Consider the following 27,845-nt stretch of genomic DNA (forward strand, 5'->3'; position numbering starts at 1 on the left):
AAATAAATTGAAACTTACTCACAAACATTTCTTAAATATGATTGGTTTTGTGTTTTTATCTATATTTTAAAAATATATTTATTTTGAAAAAATATTAAATTAGTATTTTTTGTTATTTTATAAAGATTTTACATTTGTTTTAAGAAAATATTAAATTAATATTTTTTATATTTTTTAATAATTTTAATATAATGATATAAAAATTTTAAAAAATATATTTTAATATATTTTTAAATAAAAAAATATTTTAAAAACAATACATGTTTATCACATTATTAAAAAACATAATAATAATTACATTTCAAAGTATTTTTTATTTTAAAATATATTAAAATAAAATTATTTTATTTTTAAAAAAATATTTTTAATATCAATATATTAAAATGATATAAAATAAATAAAATAAATATTAATTTAAAATAAATATAAAAAAAAATTAGGATATGCTGGTTGCACCTATTTAAAACACTCGGATGATTAAAAAGAGAGAACTCAAGCAGGGACGCGAGTCTGCTTCAAGGCCACGCGCATTAAAAAAAGAATCCAAAACAGGGAAAATTACTACAGCAGTCCATAATTAAAAGCGTGGAGCAACATTAGTAATTGAAACAGTAAATCAACTTCTTTTGGTGTATTTTATAATTGTAATGAAGAGTTGATACTAATAATCGTTCCAGATTTCTACATTCATTTGCAGAGTTACTCTTCAAAAGAAAAACCAATTGGTGTTTTTCAAAGCATGGAAAGGATATGATGCAGGTATTTATACACCAACTTCAGAAACCTACATAATGGACCAGATAGAAAACATCAATGCAAGGAATTTAGAACCAACTGTTTAAGATTGGGAAAGTTAAAATTCTTGTTCAACAGGAAAACAAGATATGTCCACATGTCGGGCGATCCACTCATATAGAGAGCTCTTAGTTGACAAGTTTCTAATGCTAAAAAAAACTTAAGCTTCTTCAACATCATGCAGTCTTCAGAAAAACCAAATCCAGCAACGAACCACATTCCTCTGCTTGGCTGGAACAATTCCTTCCTACAAGCAACACCTGCAGACCTGCAAAGATGCAACTATGTGATGCTATCTTACCATTATCTAACATAATCCTAAGAGCAGCCAGGGAGGTAAATAATAGCCCAGTCCCTACTGCTTGGTGTTTTTGCCATGTCCTGCAAGTTTTGCTGCGACTTGCTCTTCTGATAACGGTAAATAGTAGATCCGAGGAGCTGTTTTGGTTTTCCGAAAGAGGTCATCCAGGGTGACAATTGGAGGATCATGTTTCTCAGGAAGTGGAGGGGGTGGAGGAAGATCGACCCGTTCCCTGGCATGGGGTGGGTTAGACAGCGGCGGTTGAAGTGGAAGGGAAGGTGGAGGTGGAAGCTGCTGCCTAGAAACCTGTTGACGGGGAGAGGGCTGTGGCTGCAACATGGGTGGGGCAGGTGCAGGTGCAGGCATACTAGGAGTGACAGGTGCAGCTGGAGACTGAGGAGGAGCATCCACCCGGATTTTAACTTCCTGAGGATCAACAAACTCGGCCACTAAAAGACGTCCACCATTTGGTGGCCATTGGAGGTTATAAACAGTATTTCGTGTCTCCACAGCTTCTTCCACAGACGAATACTGCAAAAACATAGCATTTCAATGCATCTCAAGTTCAAGCAGTGCAGAGACCCACTAAAAAAATACAAGAAACAATACATGTATGCTCTCATTCCTGAGAAAGAGTTTCCACACTCGAATGTGTCCAGAAGACAGAGAGATGTCTTACCATAACATAGCAATGGGTTTTGATATGATCCATCCAAAAACTGGTGACACTCCCGGTTTTTCCCAGGAGTTCTTGGACAGCTTTCAGAGTAAAAGGACGCAGAAAACGATCGATTCTGAGAGAATTGGTAGGAGGTTTTTGTGATGGTGGAACTGCCAAGTAATAATGATAGAACAAAAATGTGTCAGATGTTAAACAAATTGCCCCTGGGGACACTTATATTCCAACTAAAAGAAAACTAACTCACCGATGCGCTCCTTGGGTGCCTCCTCACTAACAGAGGAGTCAGATCGAGAAAAGTTGCGTCGCAAAGGAGTTGGTTGAAACCCGTCATTTGGTGTGGTGGTGGGTGTAAGATTAGAGCTTTGCTGTTCAGGAACCTTGATGCTCTCAGAATTCCATCTTCGCTGCCGCTTTAAAGGTTCTGTGTTTCCAACAGCTTCTTGATCTGTAAACAGCACAAAATAAATTGAGAAACTGAGATCATGCTTCCTTGTGAAATGATTAACTTAACAGACAGGTCGACAACAAATTTGCATGCACAACTGCTCATGAGGCAGTAATCATACAGAACCAGATAGCTGCACTTATTTTCCAAAATACAGCTTTCAGAAGATCAGATAAGAGCATAAATCACTTATAGAATGTAAAATAAAAGAGCAAGCAGTCAGGGCAATGTAATAAACATAAATGGTTAGATTGATTCCAACATAACCTAAACTTCAAAAGTAGCAAAAGTTGAACATACAGCCACCAGAAAAATTTTGGGGCAGAGTTGCTAATTTAGATGCCTATGAAATACCATCATATCCAATAATTTAGCTGTGACATACTTGATCAACACAATCTTTAGGTGTCTATTAGTTTCAGAACTAGAAGCTCCCAAAATACATTGCATGCAGAAATGAAATTCAAAAACTAAGACATGCCCACGCCGTATTCAATTCACAGATATTTAAAAAGCCAAGGTGCTTTGGCTAAAAGCAGGCCTAGAAGAACATCCAAACTTGGATCAGTTTTTCCGCATTGCTTAAACTGTACTAAATTGAGAGTATAAACTAGACCCTACAGATCCTACACTTATCCAAGGTAACTTTCACCAGGCCCGGGGGCGGGGTTCGAAGAAAAACTAGAAACTAGATGTCAATGCTTCCAAAAGGTCTTGTACAACATTTCCTTCAGAACTTGCATATCTGATAAAGAAAACTAGAGAGACAGCAGGCTATTTCTTTATCCATTCATAATTTCCTTTTTTTTCTATATGGAAGCAACATTAGATGCAGGACTAAAGTTTTTTTAAGATCTAAAATGATAGAAAGATCAAATAAAAAAATTGGACCAAAAAAAAGAAAAGAATAAGAATTACTTAGCTTAGCACAATAATATGTAAAAAGAGAATTTGTGTGTGGCTGTGAGCTGTAATAGTACAGATAGTCATGAAAATCAAAGACATGAATTCACAATGACATTTAGGACGGTCTTAGAGGCAAACACCAATAATTGCAGCTTCACATGTCTTGGACAAAGTCCAATGATCTCAAAGAACCACATAATTTATTTTTTCCACATAGAACAATCTCAGGACACAGTGAGACTAATCCTTTTCACCAAGCATGGAGAATTTCAAATCATCTCCTCCATTATAATACGCAATATTACATAACAATGAAAGCATAAAATCTCAACTAATTACTACTTCCACGATCAGATCACTCACAAAAATATTTATCACACTAAAATGTTCTTTTAAAGAAAACTAGTGGTAAAAATACTAATATATGGCAGCAGCCCATATGCGAGTAAAATAACCATCATTACCGGACATAAACAACTATTGAAAGGTACAAATACATCATACTTACAAAACTGACATGGCAAAACCAGGTAAAACAGCATTAGTGAATTCCAGAACACATGGTAGTCATTAAAATGATAAAGAACAAATCTTACCATTAAGCTTTCTTTTTTCCATGGGAGCAACTGGACAAGTCATATTCTCAACATGGATCTCCTTTTGATCAGTAGATAAATCCTTCCCAGTAACATTAACTAGATTTTCCTCCTTCAGACTGGGCAGTTCATTTTTTATTTTACACTCATCGCCCACTTCATCAGTATTATACTTTGAATCAATTTGCTTACTCTCTAGAACATCTTCCTCCATGGAGTCATCACCAGAACTCCTGTCTAAATTCAACTTCTCCGAGTACCCCACATCAACACTGTAATTTTTCTTGCTCATATCTGCATTTGTACCATTGCTGTCATCTTTCTTTTCAACAGAGGGACTCTTTTCTTGTGGCTCTTCAACATCCATTGGATGTGATTCACCACCAACTGGGACAACATTACTGGATGATGGTTCCACCATCTCTAGCTTAACATCATCTAGTTCTAATTTGACATCATCAGCAATTATATTATCCTTTAGTTCAATCTTTTCATTAATTGATACAGAATCAGTAGAAATAGAATCAGATTTTACTTGAAACCCTAAATTAGGGTTGACCTCAGATACCTGGTTGTCCGGAGCAGAAGACTCAAGCACGACATTCTCGTCTGGAGGCTTTGAACTCTCATTCTCCAGCTGGGGCTTTGAATCTTCATTCTCCAGCTGGATACTTGAGTTCTCATTTGCCTCCTGTGTTCCAGAATTTTGCAAATCTTGCACACTCAATGCTACTTCAGATACCACACTCTCAGTAACAGAAATGCTGGTCTCCATGGTAGTTGCATGAACAGTGAGCTCCTCTTCTTCTATCCTAGAAGAATTAACACCACCCATTTTGACCTCCTCTTGAAGTTCTCTTGGACCCATGTCTTTCACAGTCTCATCAATGCCAACCTGAACCATAACATCATCCACCTTCTCATTTCTGTTAGCAGCATCATCCACAACAACTTCAACCGTCTCAGTAACAGCTGATACTGCCTCTGAATTTTTCACCCCAACTACATGCGGGTTCTCCAAATCAACACCATTATCCACATCCTCCGCAACCTCTGCAGCATTTGCCAACTCATGGCGAATTTCTTTGTCTTCCCTCTCAATACGAATAGCTTCTTCCAACCGTTTAATCAAATCATCCTTCAAACCACTGGTTTTTAATTTCCGCCTTCTAAGCTCTTCTTTTAACTCAGTAACCTTCCACTGGACTAAGTCCAGTTTATTTCCAAGAACTGGGTATTGTGAAGACATGCTTTCCAACTAGAATCACCCTCAAAATCCTGTAAAAAAAAATCCAACACTCTTTCAGCTACCTAAACAAAACCTCACAACTTCACTACAATTTAGTGAAATAAGAAAACCATCATATCAGTAAGGTTATCACAATTTCAACATCATGTAGTAACAAGCCAGACGCTAAAAATTTACCAAACTCACTTGATCAATAGTTATCCCAGAAATCAAATCCAACCACACGAATCCACTTCATAAAATTCAAAATAAACAAAAAAAACATTAAAAAAAATTCACTTCAGAGACCGAATTTTCTCATCATCCACAAACTGTCTTCCCAACAAATCCCAAAACGGCAAAAAAAAATTACATATTTCATAATGTATCAAATTCTAAATAAATAAATAAAATAAAACAAATGCATACAAAATTATATGAACCAAACACAAAAAACGAGAAAAAAAGAAAGACAACTTACCCAAAAAAATTATCGGTTGCACTCGCAATAGAAACGGCTATTTAAAACCCTAAATTTCACAATACAAAACCCACCATTAGAGATTAAACAAAACCCGGCAATTATCAGCGATTCAGAATGTTTTCCTGAAACAGAAAGACCAAAACAAAAGGCAAAAACTAAAACATGAAAAAAGAGAAAGAAACAAATGTATAAAAAATCTAAAATGAAAAACAGAGAAAGAGTAGAGTTTTCTTTTTCTTTTTTTCTTTTTTCCTTTTGAGGGAGGGGAGGTAATTTAGGGTTTTGGTTTTCTTATCGAGAAATTATAGATAGAAAGGGGTCGAGCGTGTTTGGGGGGTTGTTTGGTCCTTGAAAAATAGCAGTGCAGATTTTGTTGTCATCTACCGGATTTGCCCCTTACAATCGTCGGATTCTGCTTTGTCTCACTTGCGGTTAAGTTACGGGGGGGTGTGGGTGTTGGACCCGTGGTTTGGCAAAATGGCAGTTACCTTATCCGATGGTGCTCGTTAAAAGGGTTACTTTATTTTAATAATTAAAATGTTTTATATTAAAACCAAAATAATTTTGAATAAAGTTTGGTAACTTATACTTTAATGGGTTGGTTTTTTAACATTAAAACATGAAATAATAAATTCTTAAGAAATATAAATGAGTTAAAAGAAATGTTTTGATCAATAAATTTTGAAATTACAACTATTTTAATAAATAAAAATGTACGTTACTTGATTAAAAAAAAATTAGTGTAACTTCTGCCCACTATTTGGATTATTAATTTCAGTGTTGTTTGATGTTGAATTTTTTAAAAAAAAATTTATTTAAATATTATTTTTTAAAAATTTTTATTTTTATATAAATAAACCAAAATCATTCAAAACATTTAAAAAATATTAATTTAATATTTTAAAAAATTACTTTGAAGAAACCAGTTGTAACACAAAAATAAAGAATAAGTGAAAATGCAGATGATGTGCCTGTGATATATCATAATCAATAATTTTGTGATTATTATCACGACCACGTATATAACATGAGACCATTATTCTTCGCCATCGTTTTTTTTAAAACAAATTATAAATAATTTAAAGAAAAACGATGCTATCCCCTTTGAGTGTCTGGATAAAACATGGCTTTCTAAGCATCATTAACTATCTGGAAGCCATTTCTAGCAACTTCAAGTTCTGATATCATGTGAACAGGACTGGATCTCGACAAAGCAGTTGCAAACTATGGCATCCTGTTATATTTTAAAGTGTTTCAAAAAATATTAAAAAAAAGTTAATATTTTTTATATATTTTTACAGTATTTTGACGCGCTGATGTCAAAAATAATTTAATATATATATATATATATATTATTTTGATATATTTATAAATAAAAAATATTTTAAAAAATAATCACAACTACATTTTCAATTAGAAATAGTGACCCCCTCCCAATAAAAATGTAGCGGTGGCAGCTAATCTTCAGTGTATTTTAAAAAAGTTTAAAATTTTTTATAATTTTATGTTAAATTAATGCTTTTTGTGTTTTTATATCATTTTAATATATAATTATTTAAAATTATTTTAAAATATATTTAAATAAAAAATACTTTTAAAAACAATAATTATTATTATCTCCAGAATCAAATATTTAATCCTCACGTGTACACATTGGCGCTTTACCTTTGATATTATAATGAAATCCTCCAGCGTGAGACAAGATGCATTGTTGTGGATAGAAGAGCAATACTACGAAACGGCAGGAACCTGCGATTCATAAATAATATAAATAGTTATGGTAATGGTAATTAAAAGTTAGATTTGTAAACACCTACTCAATTATCTTAGATTTGATAATTTTATCATATTCCAACATCTTGGGCTACCAAGGTCTGACCACTTAAATCTAGCAAGGTTGTCAAATTTAAATAACTAAGTGAAGTTGAGTCTAACAATTATGTTAGATTCACGGTACTTTTCAATTCAATCTTTTTATTTTTTATTTTTTATTTTTTTTTCTAGTTTTTTTTTAAGTTTTTATAATTTTTAATTTTACTATTCAAATCAAATTTATAGTTTTTTTCAATAGTAATAATATTTTTTTAAAAAAAATATTAATAATTATATTAATAATATTAACAATAACAATAATAATTTTTAATTTTATATTTCAAAACAAATTTAGGGTTTTTTTCAATAATAATAATATTTTTTTGAAATTTATTAATAATTATGTTAATAATAATATTAAACATGTTTGACTTAAGTTTACATGGATCTAATAAATATGTTTAACCCACGTTTACTTAAGTTTGACAAATATGTTAAACCCAAGCAAACTTGGGTCAGGCAAAGGTGCTTGCTCACATTTCCTTGGGCATGGTAACATACCAAACTCATGTTACTTGGATCTGATAAATATTTTTGGCCCACTTTTTTTTTTTGGCAATGGGCAACAAGATTTTCTAGGAGAAGAGAGGGCAGAGAGGGAGAGAGGGAAAAATTCTCGCCCGAAGCTCCTCTATGGGCCTCCTTAGCACACGTGCCTTACCACTATGGCACCGTTTGGGAACGCGGCTGCGGCCGCGTTCCCAAAAAATTTGAAAATTTTTTTTTTTTTTTTTTTTGCTAAAATTTAATATGGTTTGTACGTTTTGGATCGTTTTGATGTGCTGATGTCAAAAATGATTTTTAAAAAATGAAAAAACATCGTTGGCATGTATTTTGGCACGAAAAGTTATTTGAAAAGCACCCGCAACCACACTGCCAAACACGCTCTATGTCTGGGTGGCAAGGCGCGTCGAACGATGCCTTATAGGGCAGCTCTCGGTTCGGTTCTAGAGTCACATGCGCCACCCGAATAATGCGGGCAGTGCCTACCTGTTAGCGTGTGCCCGGGACACATAAGTTATTTATGAATATAAATATTTTCATATTTGAACTATCTCAAATAAAATGAAAAAGACAAAGGAACCTTAGCACATGTATATTTTGCCCCCCCCCCTCCCCAAGAGCATGGTTATATCTTCACTAGTTATATTTTTTTCACATGTATATTTTGCCCCCCCAGAGCATGGTTATATCTTCACTAGTTATTGTTTTTTTAAAAAAAAAGACAAAAGAAGCCCCTAACTCAAAAGTTAAAATTTTGTGTCTTAGAAGGTGAATCAGTATCTACACTGCAACTCAAAAAAACCGAACATACTATTTTGTTCCCAATTATTCTCTCAATACCAAGTGCATATTATTAGAAAGACAATCATGCCCCCAGTTGCATGCTTAATAAGTTTTTTTAACAAAGACAAATCTATCATTACAATGCTCCAATTAACAATAATCTATGTTTAGATAAACAATATAAAATAAAAATAGTCATACACAATATAAAAAATCTTGTGTTTCACAACTAAACATAATTTTATCGATCTCTCTCACGTATTGTCTCTCTTATTTCCACTATCTCTTTCTATTATCTCTAGTGAAACTAATTAAACACTACCTGCAAAAAAAACAAAGAACGTTGTTGATGGAGACGCCACGTGTACCTGGTAACACAGTCACATGCCTTTAAAACCCGGTAACAAATAAAACACATGGTTTCCAGTGTAAAATGAAGTTTCCACGATAAAAAAAACCCTACTGGTAGCCGGTAGGTTCTTTTTCTAACCCATCATTAGTAGGAAACGTAAAGAGAAAGATCATCATATAATCATACATATTTTAAATACATATGAAGAGTTTTAATAAAATATGATTAATGGCACATTTGAAACCAAATTTAAACCAGGATAAACTTACTTTAAAAGTTAAATTCTGATAAAAATTCTTTTACATAAAACATTAATGTAATCAAAACAGATTGTAAGTGAATTATAAATTAATCTTAAAGAATTCCGAGTTTACATGTTATTGTGGAAACCAAAACCCAATATCCTATATACAAAAACAATAAGTTTTTATTGTAGTTTATATAATGAAAAGTTGAAGAATTATAAATAAAATAATATATGCACGTTTAGCATGAGTCCTTCGCTTATTTATTTTTGCCAACCTATTCTCAATTTGAATTTGAATTTCTTATAAAATAATTTGTTGGCTTATGAAGAATTATTTTTTAACAACCCATGAATAAAAAGTCAAAACAATCAGTCTTCTTCATCTTCTTGAATAGTTTTTTTTTTTTTTAATAATATGTCTATATTTTATATTTTATATGACTGTTAAAGCAAGTTAGAAAAAACATCAAAATAATATGTCTATATTTTATATTTTATATGTGATTAAAAGCTTAAAAAATCATAAATATAATAAAATCATGCTTAAAACCCTTTTAAAAAATTAAAAAAATAATTTGAATTAAATTTTCAAGAATAATTTATTATTTGAATTATTATTATTATTATTTTCATATTAAATACATAATAATTAAAAAATTATAATATTTAAATAAAAAAATTATAATATTATTAACCATGTAAAAGCTAAGAAGTAAGTGGTTCAGTATTGTATTTTCTTAGTGCAAAAAAAAAAAAAAACAAATTGATAGAAAAGGGTCGGGCCCAATGCTTGTTCCTAGATAGCAGGTCAAGTTCACGCAAGCATAGAGGCCAAGCCCAGGCATCATGTCATTTGTATCATCTACTTGCCCAGTTTCTAGCAACCAAAATGGTCAGAAACTGGGCAGAACAGCAGTTTTATTTTTTTTTACCAATCAACCTATTTTCAATAAACCTGGTTGTGCTCTTGATGCAACAAAAATTTGATTTAAAAAAAAAATCAAGCTGGGATTACAAATTTTTTGAAGATAAGAACCAAAAACCACCATCATCAAAATAAATTATTAGCATCAAATTTGATGATTTTAGCTACCAAAATTGATAACTAAATATTTTCTCTCTATTGCTAATTACTCTCATTCAAGGACTGAAAAATTACGAAAATAAATTTTTAAACCAAAATAAAAATTACAAAAAAATTATTGTTAGGCAAATATTATCTCCACGCCTTAAATTTCAGTCCTTTATCTTTTAATTTTATAGGTTACCATAATTTCAAGGCTAATTAGAGAGGGATTGAATTGAAAAAACAAAAACAAAAACAAAAAAAGGGAAAAAAAGAGATAGAGAGGGAGAGAGAAGATGTCCATCACAAAACCCATAAATTTTTTATGTTTTAAGTAATCTAGTCTGATCTACAATTTTTCAACAACAAAGAGCGGATACCACCGATCGAACATTATCGCCACCATCTTGAAACCGCGATTCTAAGACCCCCACGTGCAGTTAAGCCGCCTTGTATTATCGCCACCCTGTTACAAGTTCCTATCGTTGTCTCGCTAATTCGTAGCATGGTTCTATCTACTCGCTTTCGTCCTCACTTTCCTGGAAGTTCAAATGATTCAAATTCCTTTCTAGTGGCGGAAGCCCATCTTCGGAATCATCAGAAGAGCCTTCATTTTCACTTAAATCAGCTCCTGTAGCAGCATAAACCAGACAACATTGGGTCAGATGTTAATTCTGAATGCTATAATTAATATCCTCAAAATAATAAATCTATTTTCTGCAATGAGATTCCAAGTATCAAGATTCATTTTAAGAATGTAATGGAAACAGCCACGACATTGACATCCAGATAAAAGAAAAATAGCATAAGCTGGGTCCCATGGGAAATATACAGAGGGATTCATGGACAAAAGGAGCACAAACATTACACTCAGTCACTGAATTTTAGATTTAAGAGAATTCTAGGAAGAACGCGCCAGGCTTGCATTACTCGCAACCACCCTTTGCCTACCTTAAGAAAGGAGTTCTAGCAGGAAGGTACTTCACTAAATATATTGTTACATGGTGCATTGGTTGCAACAATGAGTAGAATTATGAGAAGGTGTTTCACAGTAAATCAAACGGAATTCAGAAAGAAGCAAAAGCAGGATTTGTACAAAGTTTCTAAAAAAATCAAACAGGTTTCACAGAATACATGACCAGAAGTAAATGTCTATAGCATTTAGTGAAAGTAAGGAATTAAGTTAGCAAATGGTTAAAATCAATGAACAAGAGATGTTCACGGATGAATGTTTTGCGATCTACATTAGCTGATTACAAGTTGCACAAGAGAGAAATTTGATCATATGTTGCCAATGGCGATGGCATTGAAGCAAAACAGTAATGGAAGAGCCAATTGAGGAGGTATCCAGGATTAGTTTAGGGCATTCAGGTGCTTCAGCAATGTAATCAGAGGTCAGTGTTACAACCCAGCCTCTACTGAGTGATGTACTTCAAAGGTACAGGTCAGGCAAAGTAGAAAAATGTTACACAAAAATTCTATTGGCATGGCAAGAATAAATTGATAGTAATACATAAAGCTGAATTTCTGTTGTATTACTAAGGCTCCCATTGTCCGCAACTTTAGATTCATTATCCCAATTTGACAGGATATATGCTTCAGATATAAACACCACACTGCTTTTACGGATCACAATAAAATTATACATAAGAAATATGTTTGATTCATAAAAAAAAAATCATAGTAGTAGCTTTAAGAAAGTGAAAAAAAGATATTTTCTTGACAAAAATTAAATTACCTTTAGTGTCTGACACAGCCTTTGGAACCTCCCTTTGTTGGGTTAGCCAAGCATTTTGGACAGAAATGATTTCAGCACTGCTTCCACATTCAGAGTATGATTTTAGAAGCTCCCTGCACCATGGAAGTTGAAACAATGTGAAGTATGAATATCAGTAGATCATGACCAATTAAACAGAACGTCAGTTGAAACATTTCACTTAAAATGCTGTTATCGTGTCCCATTTCTATATAAACAAAAATGAGTACGTGCCACACCATTTGTAGGGTTATCTTTAGTAAGTTCAAGTAAGTAACGGTTGCACCTCTAGAAGACAAGTTTATGTCTTAGCAGAGGCTTAAGAAAGCAATTATAATATTCAATTTGACATCCAGAAAAAAACCCTTTTTTCTCAAACAAAATTTAGATACAGAATCACCGGTAATCCATGGTAGCCGAGACTTGAGACTCTAACACAAAAGGATAGCAAGCAAAATACACAAATCTCAAAGAGAGCAAGAGCACACCTGCTGTAACTTTTCCACAGAAGTAGATTTAAGAGAAACATTACAAGAATTCTTTTTCCAAGTTTCTCAAAGCACAGATAGAATATTAAATAGTACTTCAAGGAGCTGGAACCAAAAACCACATTAACCACCATAATGGCTCCAAGAAATCTTTCATGGTAATGCATGTTGCAGATTAAACACAATCTTTTTTCATCCTAGCGATTCTTAATAGAGTTTAACAATCTTTAGGCCATATGCAGGGCAGGAAGTTAAGAGATGCTGCATGCAAAAACCACATTCCTTAAAACATTCATGTTCTATTAACTATGGTATTCTTACATGCATTTATTTATTTTGTCTGTGTACGGAGAACAGCAGTCATAGAATGTACCTGTTGAGTGACAAGAAAGCATGTCCCCACTTGAACTTGCCCAGCAACAGATTAGCAGTTTCCTCTTCCCCACTGTTAGAGCATAAAAGAGCAACATGAAAACATAGAAAGATAGCTTTACAAGATGCATATGCAACTATTACCCTGCAAACTTAACAGATAAATCCATATTTTAAAAGTTGAGGTCGGATAGAAACTTGGGAATCTTCCACCAACATTAATAACCATATTATGTTAGATTTGGATTTAAGCCCTTAAGTAGTTTAAACATACAAACAATTGTCACCCAGAGTCCCAATCAGATGCTCAATATGCCACTAAGATGACTGCTTTTCAGCACCTCTGCAACCACAAGCAATCCAATAAAAATTTTTCATACCACCAGTACAACAATTATATGTTCCGCCATCGCCAATGTTATCACCAGCTAATAACCAGTACCTCTGTTTCTGGCATCACATCATACCTAACTTTGGCATTTCTTATCTTACAGTTCCCCCCCACATTTCAAGCATGCAAGTTGGATCTTAAGGATTTGTTTGATACCTGTTTTTAAAAAAAATTGTTTTCTGATATGGATACAGAAACCTGTTCACTGTATTGGCCTACATGTGCTATAATTTTTTTTCCTTTCTTTGAAATTTCAAAATTATTTAAGTATAGTCCCACCATAAAAAAACATATGTTCTATTGAAAAGTGTAAAAAATTCTAAAATTATTGCTTTCAGCTCTTAATTTCAGAACAAAATTTGAGAGAAAAAACAGGAAACAGAAACCAAGAAGGCTTTTAGCTTTTATTGGGAATTAAAGCCATTCCACGGGAGAAGTTTCATTACTATTCTTACAGCAAACGAGTGCACATGCAAAAGGCATTTGGGATGGTGTAAAGAACCAACATCAATCATTGCTAACAACACAAGATCCAATACACAACTCTCAAAAAGAAATCATAAGCTTTGCTGAATTGTTTCCTTCTCTCAGAAGTCATCAAGTAAGCCTACTGACAATTATAATTGCATAATCTAGAAGGCTATTTGTAATATCTCAAAAATCAAACTATTTAACCATTTCACGTGGTAGATGCAAGATTCTTTTATAAGTAAAAATAAGGAGATGGCAGTGTTACATACGATCAATGGAATGGAGAGAGTAGGACCAAGAAATACATAAAGAGTACAAAGTCCGTGCAAGTAAGAATGACATGTGGCATATGGAGTAGAATGGAGAACTAAGCAAGTAGTGAGGACAACATATTCATAATTGTATGTGATGTTAAGCAATATGGCGAGTGATGCAGTACAAGAATTGTCAAATCAATTATCTGTCATTCTATTGAAGTTCATATTACTAAACAGGAACTTTTTGTGCTTTTAAGCTTAGTCCAATCCTTTCTTAGTAGTTAGTAGTAACTAGTTTCTTATTCAGATTGGAGTTTGTTTCCTTTTTCATAAGGGATTCCTGTTTTGGGCTATAATTTAGGGTTATTGGTCTGCCTCCATAAGCATAACATGAATTTTGAACAGCCATTTTGAAAAATGAAATTTGAGCCTTGAAATTTCTTTGTACTTGTGAGTTCAAGAAGCAAACCCATGCAGATTCCAAAGGTAAAGCCTAGATTCTCTATCCTTTCCCTTAACTCCTTTTGTGGTTTCTACATCAATTAATATAATATCATAGTCTAACCTCAATTCAAAGCCTAAATAGCATCTTAAACCATAATCAATAAACTTAAAACTCGAATTAGGCTTTATGAGCTATGGTTCAGTGGTTGTTTAGTTTCAAATTGAGTCAAACTATGATAGCAAACATGTTGGGCCAATATCAATTGATGTAGATTAGATAGAAGTAATTAAATTAAAAGGTTGATCTTTGTCTAGTGCATCAATGATTGGTTTTAATGGTTGCCTTGAGTTTATGGTTGTCTGGGCAGATATTAGAAAATTTTCTCTTGGATGAAATGCACTAAAAATCCATCCAATTGAGAATGGGTATTTATCATAGAAAAAGTGGAGGCTTCACCAATGAATATGCTGTGAGGCTGACAGTCGTGCACAAAAGGCATTAGTTTAGACCAGTAACATGTTCACAAGCATGAGGTTTAGAACAAAATTAAAAGAGTAACTTGCATTGTGGATGACACGTGGCCCAGATTTGAGCCTCAAACAATTCTAATCTCAAATAATGGTTGAGATATTGCAAGTTGAAAACCTGATCTTGCAAATATAAAAACAACTATTAAGCAGAAGCCCATATAGAATGTCTATTGCACTTAAAGGAGTCTTAACAGTTGAAAACATTCATAAACAAACAACACCCAATCAATGAACTTAGTTAAAATATATTTTAAGAGTAATGCGTGAAAATCAGAACCAAAAAGAACTAAAAAGAAATAGGCATAGGAATTAATTCCAAGTAGAGCTTCAGGGGAAACTTGTACCATATTATTAATGCGGCAGATAATGCCTCTACACAAGATAGCTGACAAGGTCGACCATAATTTACTGGATTAGCTGCTACTAGCCATGGTACTGCAATTTAAAACAATTTTTCAATTCCATAGAGAAATCCTAGCAAAAGATATACAGTCTAGTTAGGAACAAATAGCGTATTCAAGATGAATTACAGACAGGCCCATAGATGCACTGTTGTCAAGAATTGAATGAATAAACGATGAAATGATGCAAACCACATTTGATACAACTGATAATAATTCTCATGTAGATCTGGTTCTTCCAACTGACATGATTTTAAAGGAATGGATGTTCATACATAAGCGAGGAGAAGCACATCGCAGTTTGACAAATGGTACATCTTCCAAACGTGCCCATGAGCAATCCACAACAGCCAATCCTTTCCTTTTAATTAAGTTATAATCTTCTCTGGAGACACAGTGACTCCCAACAGGACTGCCAAAAGAGATAAACAAGGATGATAAGATAAATACAGAATCACGCGCCTAGGTTCCACATAAGCCTAGAGAGAATTCTCTGATGAAACACCATAGTTGGTGCTCCCACAGTTTGCTTTGCACTAGTTTTTTTTTTAATACTATTTTTTGGTCTTGGGGTAGGGATGGGGATTGGTTTGCATGTCCAGAAAAAACAGTGTATCTATGGAATCTTTTGGATCCACCACAATCTAGTCCTCTCTATCTGGAACTTACCTCACCAGTATAAGCCAGCCAGTTTGCCCCAAGCATTGTAACGGGTTTTTTTGAGGCAGTGGCACATGCCTTGTGGCTCTCATGGATGGAAATTCTCAAGTGTTCCAAGGGTAGGAGTAGATCTATGGACCTGGAAAACCCCGAGTCAAAGGTCACGAGTTCTACTCCTCATCACTTGAGCCACACACACACATGTATGTGTGTGCGCGCGTGCGCAATTTGCTTCTTTTACAAAATTATAGTCCATATGTATATGCAGTGAAATCAATTATTTCAAACTCTGCCAACCCCACTGACATCTCCATCCCCTTCCCAAAACCGTAATGTAAAGAAGCTTCCCAGTTATTTATCAAATCCAATCTTCTGAGCATGTCTAGCAAAATGCGATAGGTGTTGTCCGAAATTCCAGGAAATGCATTATGAAACAGATAATTGGGTGATGGACACATGCAAAAATGCCTTCATTTCCAATGACAGCATCAACAGTAGAAAGATTATTTTTGTTACCTCAAAACAATGCCACCAAAACCACTACTGACACGCAACTCCTGCAAAAATCATTCAAAATCCAGTTAATGGCATTTGTAGTATATGTTCCAAGACTGAATCTTTTTATGCATAAAAACTCAAATAAGCATAAACCAGTTGATGATTCAAATATATGAAATTGACTACACTCGGTGCTATCCAGTGTTTACCAAACCATCTTGTTAGACAACACCCTTGAAGCAGGAAAATGAGTTTGTAGAGTAGTCTTATTTTGAAAACAACCTTCCCTCAGCAATAGATGGAAAAAAGATTGCACACAATGAATTGCCATCATTCCTTATTAGTTGTTTCTATCAATCTATCATCTCAACTTCTTGTCAATATGTATCTGACTAATGATTTCTTATTCAAGCGTCAGGAATCAAATTCTTTCATGAATTACAAACTAGATATATATATATAGTTCGGTAAACACAGGGCAATGTACAGACACGCATAGCCAAGTATAGTTCGTGAAATACAGAAAGAAAGATGAAATTAGGGCAGCAGATACTTTCTTTCAACAAATCAAATCTTGCAAGCTTGCGCCCTGTGCACCTTTTTGCATCACACTGCCCAAAATCCTGAACAACAACAATGAACCAATTACATTCGCGACCACAAACTGAACTGGAACATAACCTAACCAATAACATGCTAAAAACAAGGTTACACATTAATTCCATTAATTCTCAGCCGCAATAAGACTATCTATCTATCTATCAAGAAGTAAAGCATAAATATATGCTTGAACAATGCTAGTGACGTAGAGAGAGACACTGACAAGACATCAACACAAAAAAAGAGTTTTGGACAAAAAAGGAAGCATACCCACATTGCAAGCTGAATTTTAGGACCTGCTGTGTCCTCTTCAGGATCTGCAAATAAGAAGAAACTTGTTAGCCCAATAAAAATTTAACACGGCAGCAGCAGCAGCAATATATCACACACTTGGCACCCAAAAAAAAAAAACAGTGACAGAAAAGAAGCAACAAAGTGATTTGATACCTTGATCATGTGGGAGAGACTCATCTTCCCTGTCGAGGTGATTGGTCCTGCTAGATTGACCACGATGAGAGTTGTGGGTTTTGAATCGCCTACTGGGTTTGTTATGACCCATGATGTCCTTAGAAGAAGAGAGAGTGAAAATTGAGTTGCCGTGATTATGAATGGACTGCTTTATAAGTTTTTATCGGGACTCAAACCAGTGTTATTGCGGCTTGGTAAGGCTGGTCTCGAGTCATACATCCGGGTGGGTCGGTTCGGGTCTAGTCCCTTGATTTTGAATGAAATTATAGAGTACTCACTCCTGTCTGTTGTTCTTTGTGATATTGACTAGATTGGTGTTCCATCCTAAAAGCGTGTTTGGGAGTGTGGTTGCGGGTGCTTTTCAAATAACTTTTCGTGCCAAAATGCATGCCAACGATGTTTTTTTATTTTTTAAAAATCATTTTTGACATCAGCACATCAAAACGATCCAAAACGTACAAACCATATTAAATTTTAGCAAAAAAAAAAAATTCAAATTTTTTGGGAACGCGGCCGCAGCCGCGTTCCCAAACGGTGCCTAAGCTGCTGACCCCCAAAAATAAAAATTCAAGAAACGATTAAGTTTAAAAAAAAGTAAAACAAATTTGATAATCTAGTTAGATCTTGATTAATTTAATAATATAATAAAATAATAAAATAATAATAATAAATAAATTTTAAAAATATATTTCTAACATGTAAAACTCGTCACCTAAACATGAGATATGTTCATAACATGTCTATTATATGTTCTAGATTACGAGGTTAAGATAATTCAATAAAAAAAATTAAAAAAAAAACCACAAGGCTATATTTTAAAAAAAAAACAATATCGAATGATAATATCAAAAAAAAAAAATGACAGTCCATGTTAGAATCAATTTATAATAAAAATCGACACCCACATAAAATGTATTGAATAAAATACAAGGAAAATAAATATTATGCAAGGTTTGTAAATATTAAAAATAAATATTTGTTATTTTTAAAATAAATTTAATATAAAAAAAATACATAGGAATTATATTAACTTCTTCAAAAATTAAACATACCTAATATAATTGAAAAATAATTATTATTAAAAAAAGACTGAATAAGTAAAAAAAATATCAAACGAGGGCTATTAATTAAAATATAAACTTAAAGATCATTACATAAACATATAAAACAAGGTATTGATTAAAAAACAAAAGAGAAAAAAAAATAGAATGAATCTAGGCGTTATGGTTCCTATTTCTTATCCAGAAATCTATTCCAACTCATTTAGACTTGGCCTGTTTGGAAATGTGGTCGCGGTTATTTTTCAAAGTGCTTTTCATTTAAAAATGAATTAAAATAACATTTTTTATTTTTAAAAAAATTATTTTTGAAATCAGCACATCAAAACGATCCAAAACATATTAAAAAAATTAATTTTTAGAAGAAAAAATTAATTTTTTTGGAAACACGGCTCTCGTTTCCAAACACTCACTACCTTGCCAAACCAATCCATAGTATCAAAAAACACTAAAAATAGTCTCAAAACCCATAATAAACTTGAAATCAAAAATCATTTTGAGTTCATATTTATTTTTTTGAACACTTTTAAGGGGAAAAATACATAATTTGAGCTCCTCTTACCATATAAAATTATTTGACATAAAAATTGATCGTTTTGATGGCCAAAATCATCACCAACAATAACTTTTTCTTTTTACATCATAATCCAACGAGCCCTTTCTCTCCTCTTATGAAAAAGGATAAAAAAATAAGGAAAATAAAGTTTTGTACTAAAATTAATTTTTAAAAAATTAAAGGGATCGGTTACCTTATAGGTAAAAAAGATGAGGGACTAAAATGAATTGTTATACCAGATTTTAAAGCCACCATCTATTTTACCTAGTTTTTTCACCTTGTTCTTCTATCTTTCAATTTAACTCTTTCTCTAAAAAAAAAACATGTCATGTTAATTTGAGCTCAAAATAGTTTAATTGTAAAATATAAAAGTTAAAATCAAATTAAAAAATATTTTTTTTAAAAAAAACAACTATTTAATCCACAATAATCCGTGATAATAAACAATAATGACACACCAAGGTTGGTGAATGACTAAGGTAAATTAATTATTTTTTATTAATCATTATTTTTTAAAAATTAATTATTTTTTTATTAACGTGGGTGTTCAGATTAATTTATACGCACCTCAGCTAATCTTATGGATTCTAAAGTAAATGACTATGTAAGTCTTCAGTGGTCATTATATTAGCAACTACAAGACTCGAACCTGAAACCACAGGGGAAGCAAACCCTTTAATCCCAAGCTCTTACCACTAAGTTATCTATTAGATGGTTTTTTCTTATACATAGAAGAGGAAGCAAATGCGTCTAAGTTTATGTTGGTTCTGATTTTAGGAAAAAAGAAAAAAGTGATTGAAAATAAAAAGTTATTACAAATTTTATGATAGTCTTTTTATTTATTTATGATGACTAATTTTTTAATTTTATTTAATTCTTTTATTTTCTTTCAAAAATTAAAGAAAAACATTATGTCAAAAATAAGTTTTATGTGAATAAATAGAAAAATTTTAACATGAAAAATCAAAACAAAAAAACATGGTGGTGCAAAATGAGACACTTACTGTCACCACCAAATGTGTCTTATAAACTCATTCACCACCTTACTAAATGCTATTAGAATCCTTTTAATTATTTTTTTTAATTTAAATTATTTCTTGCAGTGCAAATAATAAAATCATGTTGGATTAAACACAAATAATTTTTTTATAGATTTTTATTTTGCAAAGAAGCTGAAAGTTTATGAAGGAAAATTTCTTCAATATTCCTAGCATAATAATGTTTATTGTATTATTTCATTGATGGCTCAAGATTTTAGGTTTTAAAGAGTTTAAAATGAGTGTAAGAAGCAGTTTAATAAAATAAGCATTGCTTTTAATCCGATAATTGGAATAAATTGAAATTTTAACAAAAAATTTTGAAGATTTTATTTCATATTAGATTAAAATTTCATGATGACCGGAGATAAAGAAGATCTTTAAAGTTATTATGCATGATTATATTTATTTACCTTGTTGTATTTGAATTTTTTTATTTAGTTTAAAATTTTTAATTTAATTATTACTTTATTATTTAGAAATTTTAATGCTAAATGAATTATATTAGTTAAGAAAATTTTAATTACAAATTATTTTTTATAAAGAATTTTAGTTTTAATTAGGAATTTTTTTCAATAAATTTTTTTAGATTTAAAACTAAAAATATTGGATAAAAGTTTTTGAATAAAAATGATGAATCGGAAATTTCATCTACAAAACACGACAATTTTTGTTTTTTTTTTAAAAACAACTAAATGGAAGACAAAGAGGCCTTCATTAATGCAAAAGACACACTCCAGGTATTAACTAATTTATTTTGATAACTATAAGGACTAATTCATAGTTTACTCACCATTACACACATATTGCGAGAAAACTCCCGGAAAACTTCTCGCAGAGTCAGAGAGTAGTGTTGCTCTTTCTCGCGGAAACATTGATTTACCAGAAGAAGGCGATTATTTCACCATCAATCCAATCCAAAACGACTTCTTCCTTTCAAATCCAATGCTAACATGACCTAAACCTCCCAAACCCCAACTCCCTTAGACCCCCAAAACTCAAAAACTTTTTATTTTTTATTTTTTTCTCTGTCATTTTATCAAGCACTTGCACTGTAATCGAATATAAGTCTCAAAACAATGCTTCGAAGGTATGGGTCCACTTGTAAAAATTCTGCTCTGTTATGAATTTTGGGTTTCTTTTTGTTGTGTAATATGTGGAAAGCTTTAATTTGATTATCGAACCTTTTGTTTTATTTGCTGCGTTGGCTGGCAGGTCCCTTTTGGAGCTATCGAGTCGTCGTCAATCCATAAGGAGGATTCCGAGGAAGATTACTACTCAGGCATGTTTATTTGGTAATTTTGCAATTATATTTGGTGATCTTGATTTTAGATTTGAAAGTAATTCATTCTTAATTCACGTAAATGCTTGAGAGTGGAGTGTATGTCAAACCCTGAATTATTTTTGTTATTTTATATTGATATCATATGAATTCAACCTATTAAGCTCATGACTACGGCACCAGTCTTGAATGTTGATTTATTTTTTTTCACTTCTCTGTGTTTGAACCCATAATTTTCCTTTTTCATTACTGGGTTAGTGTTGTTTTGGGAATATATACTTTTATTCTTCGCTAGCTTCTTGATTTTTGGTAAATGATTGTTGTTGAAGCTAATGTCTAATTTGTTTTTGGGTTCTGGTCTGTGGTGTACTTTCAGCATGTGCCCCTATTCCTTTCTTCGAGGAAGGAATTCTCGACCTCTTTCCAGAAAAATGCATCCCCAAACGGTGGTCCAAATGATAAATCAGAGAGGAGAGGATCTCTTTTAGTGAAAAGCTTAGGTGCAGTTCTTGTTGTCGGGACATGTTATTATGCAGGTTGGTTAGACCCAATTATTGAATTAATTGATAAAAAGAAGCAGAGTTATGTTAACTCGGGTGGGGATGGCATCGATCATAAAGATGTCAAAGTAGAGGAAGTGGTGTCACCCATGAGTGAAGAGGCTAATAAATTAAGCCATTTTATAGAGGAGGCTGCGCAAAAGGTTAAAAGGGAGTCAGATCTTACTAGTGTTGAAACCAAGGAGGAGAAGGTTGAAATTCATGCTGACGTTCCTCATTTTGAAACTAAGCATAAGGTTGAGACTCCTACAGATCTTCCTCATGTTGAAGCTGATCAGAAGTTTGAAACTCAAACAGATCAACCTCATCATGAAACTTTAAGTGAAACAGAAAGTGATAATCAGTCTCAGGTACACCACGGGGCAATCTCTGTTGAAGAGAGACATGAACCAGAATTTTCGCAACATACAGGTTCTGAAGGCAGTCTTGGCATGGAGATCCCAGGTTTGAAAACTACTAAAGAGCCAAATGAGGGAATCCAAGTTACACAAGTACAACCTCAGGCCACGGGGGTTCCTGTAGAGAGTGAAATAAAAACAGTACCAACTCAGAATGTCACTACTGAAAACAGATCAGAGGTATTCTTGATAGTAATTGCTTATATTAATTTTTACTTCATGTCGTTTTGTATATATGTTGGGAGCATACTCTAGAAGGTCCCAGCACAAGATTTTTTACCAGTCCTCTCTGTATTAGCTGCCTGGAGTTTTGGCAGTCTCTTGTATTCATTTTCCGGGAAAAGAAAAAAGTTAAAATTCACAGTAGGGAGCAAGATATCAAAAATCATATCAGAATATTCTGGTGCTTTAGGATAGCAAAAATCATATTAGAATATTCTGGTGCTTAAGGATAGCAAAAATCATTTTATTTCCATTTTATGCACACAGGGGTCTTTCAAAGGCTGGCTCCTTCAATAGGGAAACCAGCTAAACTGATATTAGATTTGTATTTGCATCCTTGGTGACATATTGAAGTGGATTTGGTGTATGATCATGCGAAGTGACACAAAAGGATCTGTATGACCCCATATACTTTGGTATTGAGGCTGTGTAGCTGCTGCTATATCCTTGGTAACTTATTGGGAAGTCATTCACTAGGCATATGATGGTGGTGCTGGTTTTACATGCTGTTATACTCATTCTGTGTACCATACAAAGGAATTTTAGAATTTATTTTGCTCTTTATGTTTGTTGTGCTGTTGTTCACAGCTTTAAAAGCTTTTTTTATTTCTCTTTGAGCAGGCTGCCTTCAGTGAACATTCAGGAATATCAAGTCTTCTTGGTTCATACCATCTCGATGATAACGCTGAAAAGAACATCACAACAGAGGGCCTTGGAGAACAGGTTGTTATAAGCCTGACATGTTTACTATGTGCATGTCTCTGTAATTGCTGGCATGCGCTTACTTAATCACTATTCTTTGGAATTACAGGCTATTGTTAGTGCCATAGAAGAACTGAATGATGGTTACATAACAAAAGATGGAAAGTTAGTTTTGGATTTTCTTGAAGCAATTCATGCAGCTGAAAAGAGGCAAGCTGAATTGGATGCCCTTACGTTTTCTGAAGAAAAAAGAGCGCTGAAGGTATCACTGTTGCATTCTTTGTAGCATGGGCTTTTTTTGATCAACGGCGACTGCATGTGTCCTTTTTTTCTTTCCGGTTATCTATTTGCATTAATCCTTCGCTCTCTTTCAGGAGAAGTATGAAAAAGAATTGAGAGATTCAAGGGCAAGGGAACTTATGTGTGCTGAAGAGGCAGCAATGTTGGATAAGGTTGTACAGATTACTGTCTTCTTTTCATGTCTGTAGTATTGTAGCGAGAGATTTAATAGAACATGCAGATGGTTGGAGATAAGCTGTCTGTATAAGCAAACTCTCCAGACCCCTTCCATCAATGTAGTGCCAGCTATAACTAGATGACAACTTCTAAACTTTCAGGAAATAAAGAGAGAGATAGCCAAAGCTGCAGCTGCAATCAAGATGCTTCAAGAAAGGATGGAAGAGAAACTTAGGGTGGAGCTTGAACAGAAGGTTTGCATATGTTTTTTTAAAAGATTCTTTTTTATATGCTTTGATTTGATAATGCTTAGCTCAAGTTGCAAGCAATTTTAATGCAGGAAAATGAATCAGAAATGAAGCTGCAAAGGTTTCAGGAGTTAGCAAAAGCAGAATTGTCCGGTGCAATTGCAAGTGAGAAGGCAGCACATATTGAAAAGATAGCTGAAGCAGATCTCAATGTAAGATATTTCTTGGAAATGGATGTTCTTCCATTATTTATATTAATTCGTGGTTTAAAGTTCTTTTTCAATGGAATTTTCAGCTGTTCAGAACAAAAATATTTGGTATGCATTTTTGTTTTTTTCTTCTTCTTAATTTTGGGAGATATTTAGTAGGATGAAAAATGAAGAGCATGTTGATTGTCATATTTGCTAAATATTTGATAAAAGGATGCACGAGCATGTAAAACTTCAAATTCATCTAAATCAAAATAGGAGGTATTGGAAGATAGAAGCTTTTGCTGTGAGGATTGTACTGGAAATGATATTCAAACTAGTTATCTTCTCTACTAACGACAGTTTGCAGATTAGGTTTTATGTTATGTTCTTTACTTGTGTGTTTTTTTATTTCTTTGACATCAAGACTAAAATTATAACATCCACGTTCCAGGAAAAAATTCCATGCAGTTAATAAGAACATGTAAGAATCACAAACAAAACTCAGTCAGGCTTCAAACCCTACTAAATTGTGTATTTAAGAAGGATAACAAAGCTTGCCTTTGTGAAGGAACAGGTGAACTAAACCGCTCAAGGTATGGCATGGATTGCACTTGCAATCCTGGTCAGCAGATCAGCACACTCCTTTCTAGCTGGATTGGTGATTGCCAAACCTTTCATTTCTTCCTTAGGACTCCTGATCTGCCTCAATGACAATAGGCATGACCTTCCCGAGATCAGGCTTCCCTGTCTTGGCAGTGAACATCATCATACCCCCCACACAAACAGATGGCAAGCAGTGCAAGCTACCCTCACTTTCTTTAACTGATATGGTGTACAGGTTATTAGCACCTGTGTTGTTGGCACAGTTCTGCAACCTGCTGTTCCTTTACAAAAAGAGTTTCAGGATATTATGCTTAGTACTTGCAGGATCCATATTTACAAAGATAAACTGTATTTCCTTAAAGTCCTTGAAAGAGTAGCTCATCAAAAACATGATTCTTTGTCCAGTAAAAGTCATGCCACTTGCATAGTTGCTTGGGAAACTTAATCTTGAACCTTACACCTAGACCATTGTAGTATATTATAATAATTGTGCATAATTTTTCATTTGTCTTGTGTATAATGCTTTGATATGTAGATGCATGTATGCTTGTTAACTAGCATTGCACAGCAATTAGCATTTATTAACATCTTCCACTTGTTTGCAATTTAGCACTATGGATGTTTCTATTACGCAAATTGTTTGGTTATAATTTTTCTTGTTCTTACAGATTAATGCCTTGTGCATGGCATTCTATGCAAGATCTGAAGAGTCTCGTCAGATTCACTCTGTTCACAAGCTTGCTCTGGTAAGGATTCTTGTTCTTTTGCTTCTTCTTTTCTAGGATATAAATGTTCCCTCTCTCGTGTGTATGTGCATGCATATGTGTTGTCCTTGTGCATTTCTGATATCAATGTTTGCCTAGCCAGCAAATTGATGCCCTCCACTTGCATTTTACAGGGAGCTCTTGCATTGGAAGATGCACTTTCCAAAGGACTGCCAATTCAGCAAGAGTTAGATGCTTTACACGCCTATCTTGAAGGCATTGATAAAGACTCACTTTTACATTTGGTTCTATCAACTCTTCCTGAAGAAACAAGGCACCATGGTACCGATACTTTATTGGAATTGAATCAGAAGGCAAGTCACTTGTTGGTCCATTTGTTAGTATGTGCTAGTAAACGGTGTAATCCAGTTGTTCAGAGTGAGTAATGTCATTTTGTGATCTCTTATCAAACTTAGCTGCATGAATATTGCCATTGGCAGATTACAAATTGAACGCTGCTCTGCTCATCATAAGTTTATTTTATGGTTATTCAATTGCTAATCTGTAGTCTAATATGTCAATTTTCTATCCTGCACTGGCATGTTGATAATGGTTGAATGCCTTTGCTTTTATTCTATAGAATACCTGAATGTCTTCAAAGCTGGCACTTCACAAAATCTGGAAGCGTTTCTGCTTTCTTTCTAATATCATTTATCAATCTTTACTCTTATGCAGTTTAATGTCATGAAAGGGAATCTACGACATTACATTTTGATCCCACCAGGTGGTGACGGCATCTTGGCTCATGCTTTGGCACATGTTGCATCCTGGTTGAGGGTAGGAAAATATGAGATCTGTCTCTGGAAACTTTCTATGTATTTGACACTACTTGGAACTAAACTATTTTGATTTGTCTTTGGTGCAGTTTAAAGAAGTCGATCCCTCTGGTGATGGTATTGAATCTATTATTAGCAGAGTTGAGGGTTTCCTTGCTGAGGGAAAGCTCGCTGAAGCAGCAGATGTTCTCCAAAAAGGTGTCGAAGGCAGCCAGGCAGAAGAGATAGCTGGTGATTGGGTGAGGAGAGCAAGGAATAGAGCTATCGCAGAGCAAGCTCTAACTGTACTTCAGTCGCATGCCACTTGCGTCGGCCTTACTCAATGATGCTACTATCATCGATTTAGCATCTAGCTTGCAATATTTTTGCCTTTTCTAAACTTTACGCACAAAAGGAGAGCAAGAATTACTGCCCTATTGAGCAGCTTGAACTTACAAGAGCTTCACAAGGGTTGTGAAACCCAAAACAGTGTAGATTGAACATACCCCCGATGAATAAAATTTTGTTTCTTTCCGTCCCCTTCCGTGAACACTGTACGTTTTCTGGCGCAGTAATGTGTTTCTTGCTATTTAATAAACAATTCGTAAGTGATCAGAACCCGATCAGGACGAGCGGAAAAGGAGCTGGATGTTTTATGATGCTTGTGGGCAGTCTGTTGAGCTTGACTATACTTTCTGCTGAGGCGACACCGACAAGGACAAGTTAACTGATTCTTTGAACAATGTGCTGATGATTTCGGTACAAAAGTGTATTTGCTCCTTTTCATTGGAGTATAAAACAGCCTGACCTTTTTTAATTGTTTGATGGCGAGGAGACTTTTTTTTTATTATTATTATTACTACATGTTTTTAAATATCTGATCCTCCTCGGAGTCCATGTGCTTGAAAGAGACGTTATTAATCGAAGTAAAAAAAAAAAGCGCATCAATCAAATCACAAAAAATACTGTATAGACATTATTAAATGTAATATATATATATAAAGGCAATACTAACGTGTTCTCTTGGGAAAAAAAAATCATGAAAAAATATTCAATGCATGCTTTAAAATATTAAAAGGTGTTTTTTAAAACATATTTAAATAATAATACATTGAATCGACTCGGATTAATTCTTGTTAACTTGTAAAATTTATATTCCGGGTTATAAGACTGTGATAATCTTGTAAAAAAAAAATAAAAAAAAAACTCATAAGAAAAGAATAACCTCATAGAAATCAAAATGAAAAAAAAAGCTCAATTCCAACCCAATGAAAAAAAAATTAAAAAAAAAACATTTTTTTAAAAAATAAAATTGACTTGAGATAAGCCAAAGCAACTTGTGAAACCTGTAGTATGAGTTATGAGATTAAAATAACCCTATAAAAAAGCAAATTCAAGAAAAAAAAGTAAAGCTA

At 33.4% G+C, this 27,845-nt stretch overlaps 3 protein-coding genes across 4 annotated transcripts; 1 reads left to right on the top strand and 2 right to left on the bottom strand.

Annotated features, from left to right (window-relative positions):
• Positions 1 to 803: 803 nt before the first annotated feature.
• On the bottom strand, positions 804 to 5,775 carry LOC133694155 (uncharacterized). Its single transcript, XM_062115614.1, has 6 exons — positions 5,435 to 5,775; positions 3,726 to 5,003; positions 2,023 to 2,223; positions 1,776 to 1,927; positions 1,155 to 1,627; positions 804 to 1,063 (listed from the first exon to the last, which is right to left on the bottom strand). Exons 2-6 carry the CDS (start codon positions 4,972 to 4,974, stop codon positions 811 to 813), a joined length of 2,328 nt encoding a protein of 775 aa, XP_061971598.1. The 5' UTR covers positions 4,975 to 5,003; positions 5,435 to 5,775; the 3' UTR covers positions 804 to 810.
• Positions 5,776 to 10,558: 4,783 nt separating this feature from the next.
• On the bottom strand, positions 10,559 to 17,754 carry LOC133693490 (uncharacterized). The gene is made up of 9 exons (XM_062114710.1): positions 17,578 to 17,754; positions 17,401 to 17,447; positions 17,086 to 17,153; positions 16,549 to 16,587; positions 15,648 to 15,784; positions 15,316 to 15,406; positions 12,879 to 12,950; positions 12,000 to 12,112; positions 10,559 to 10,892 (listed from the first exon to the last, which is right to left on the bottom strand). Exons 1-9 carry the CDS (start codon positions 17,687 to 17,689, stop codon positions 10,777 to 10,779), a joined length of 795 nt encoding a protein of 264 aa, XP_061970694.1. The 5' UTR covers positions 17,690 to 17,754; the 3' UTR covers positions 10,559 to 10,776.
• A 3,292-nt stretch (positions 17,755 to 21,046) lies between these two features.
• On the top strand, positions 21,047 to 26,964 carry LOC133694733 (MICOS complex subunit MIC60, mitochondrial-like). Of its 2 annotated transcripts, XM_062116411.1 has the most exons (12): positions 21,049 to 21,339; positions 21,465 to 21,531; positions 21,908 to 22,669; positions 23,333 to 23,434; positions 23,523 to 23,675; positions 23,788 to 23,865; positions 24,031 to 24,123; positions 24,210 to 24,329; positions 25,580 to 25,657; positions 25,810 to 25,989; positions 26,351 to 26,452; positions 26,541 to 26,964. In XM_062116411.1, exons 1-12 carry the CDS (start codon positions 21,329 to 21,331, stop codon positions 26,775 to 26,777), a joined length of 1,983 nt encoding a protein of 660 aa, XP_061972395.1. In that variant the 5' UTR covers positions 21,049 to 21,328; the 3' UTR covers positions 26,778 to 26,964. The 2 variants fall into 2 exon arrangements, with proteins under 2 accessions (XP_061972396.1, XP_061972395.1); XM_062116412.1 differs by lacking the exon at positions 26,541 to 26,964 and having other exon boundaries at positions 21,047 to 21,339; positions 25,810 to 26,053.
• The last annotated feature ends 881 nt before the right edge of the window (positions 26,965 to 27,845 follow it).

Source organism: Populus nigra, chromosome 5, assembly GCF_951802175.1.
Source record: "Populus nigra chromosome 5, ddPopNigr1.1, whole genome shotgun sequence".
Taxonomy (NCBI): domain Eukaryota; kingdom Viridiplantae; phylum Streptophyta; class Magnoliopsida; order Malpighiales; family Salicaceae; genus Populus; species Populus nigra.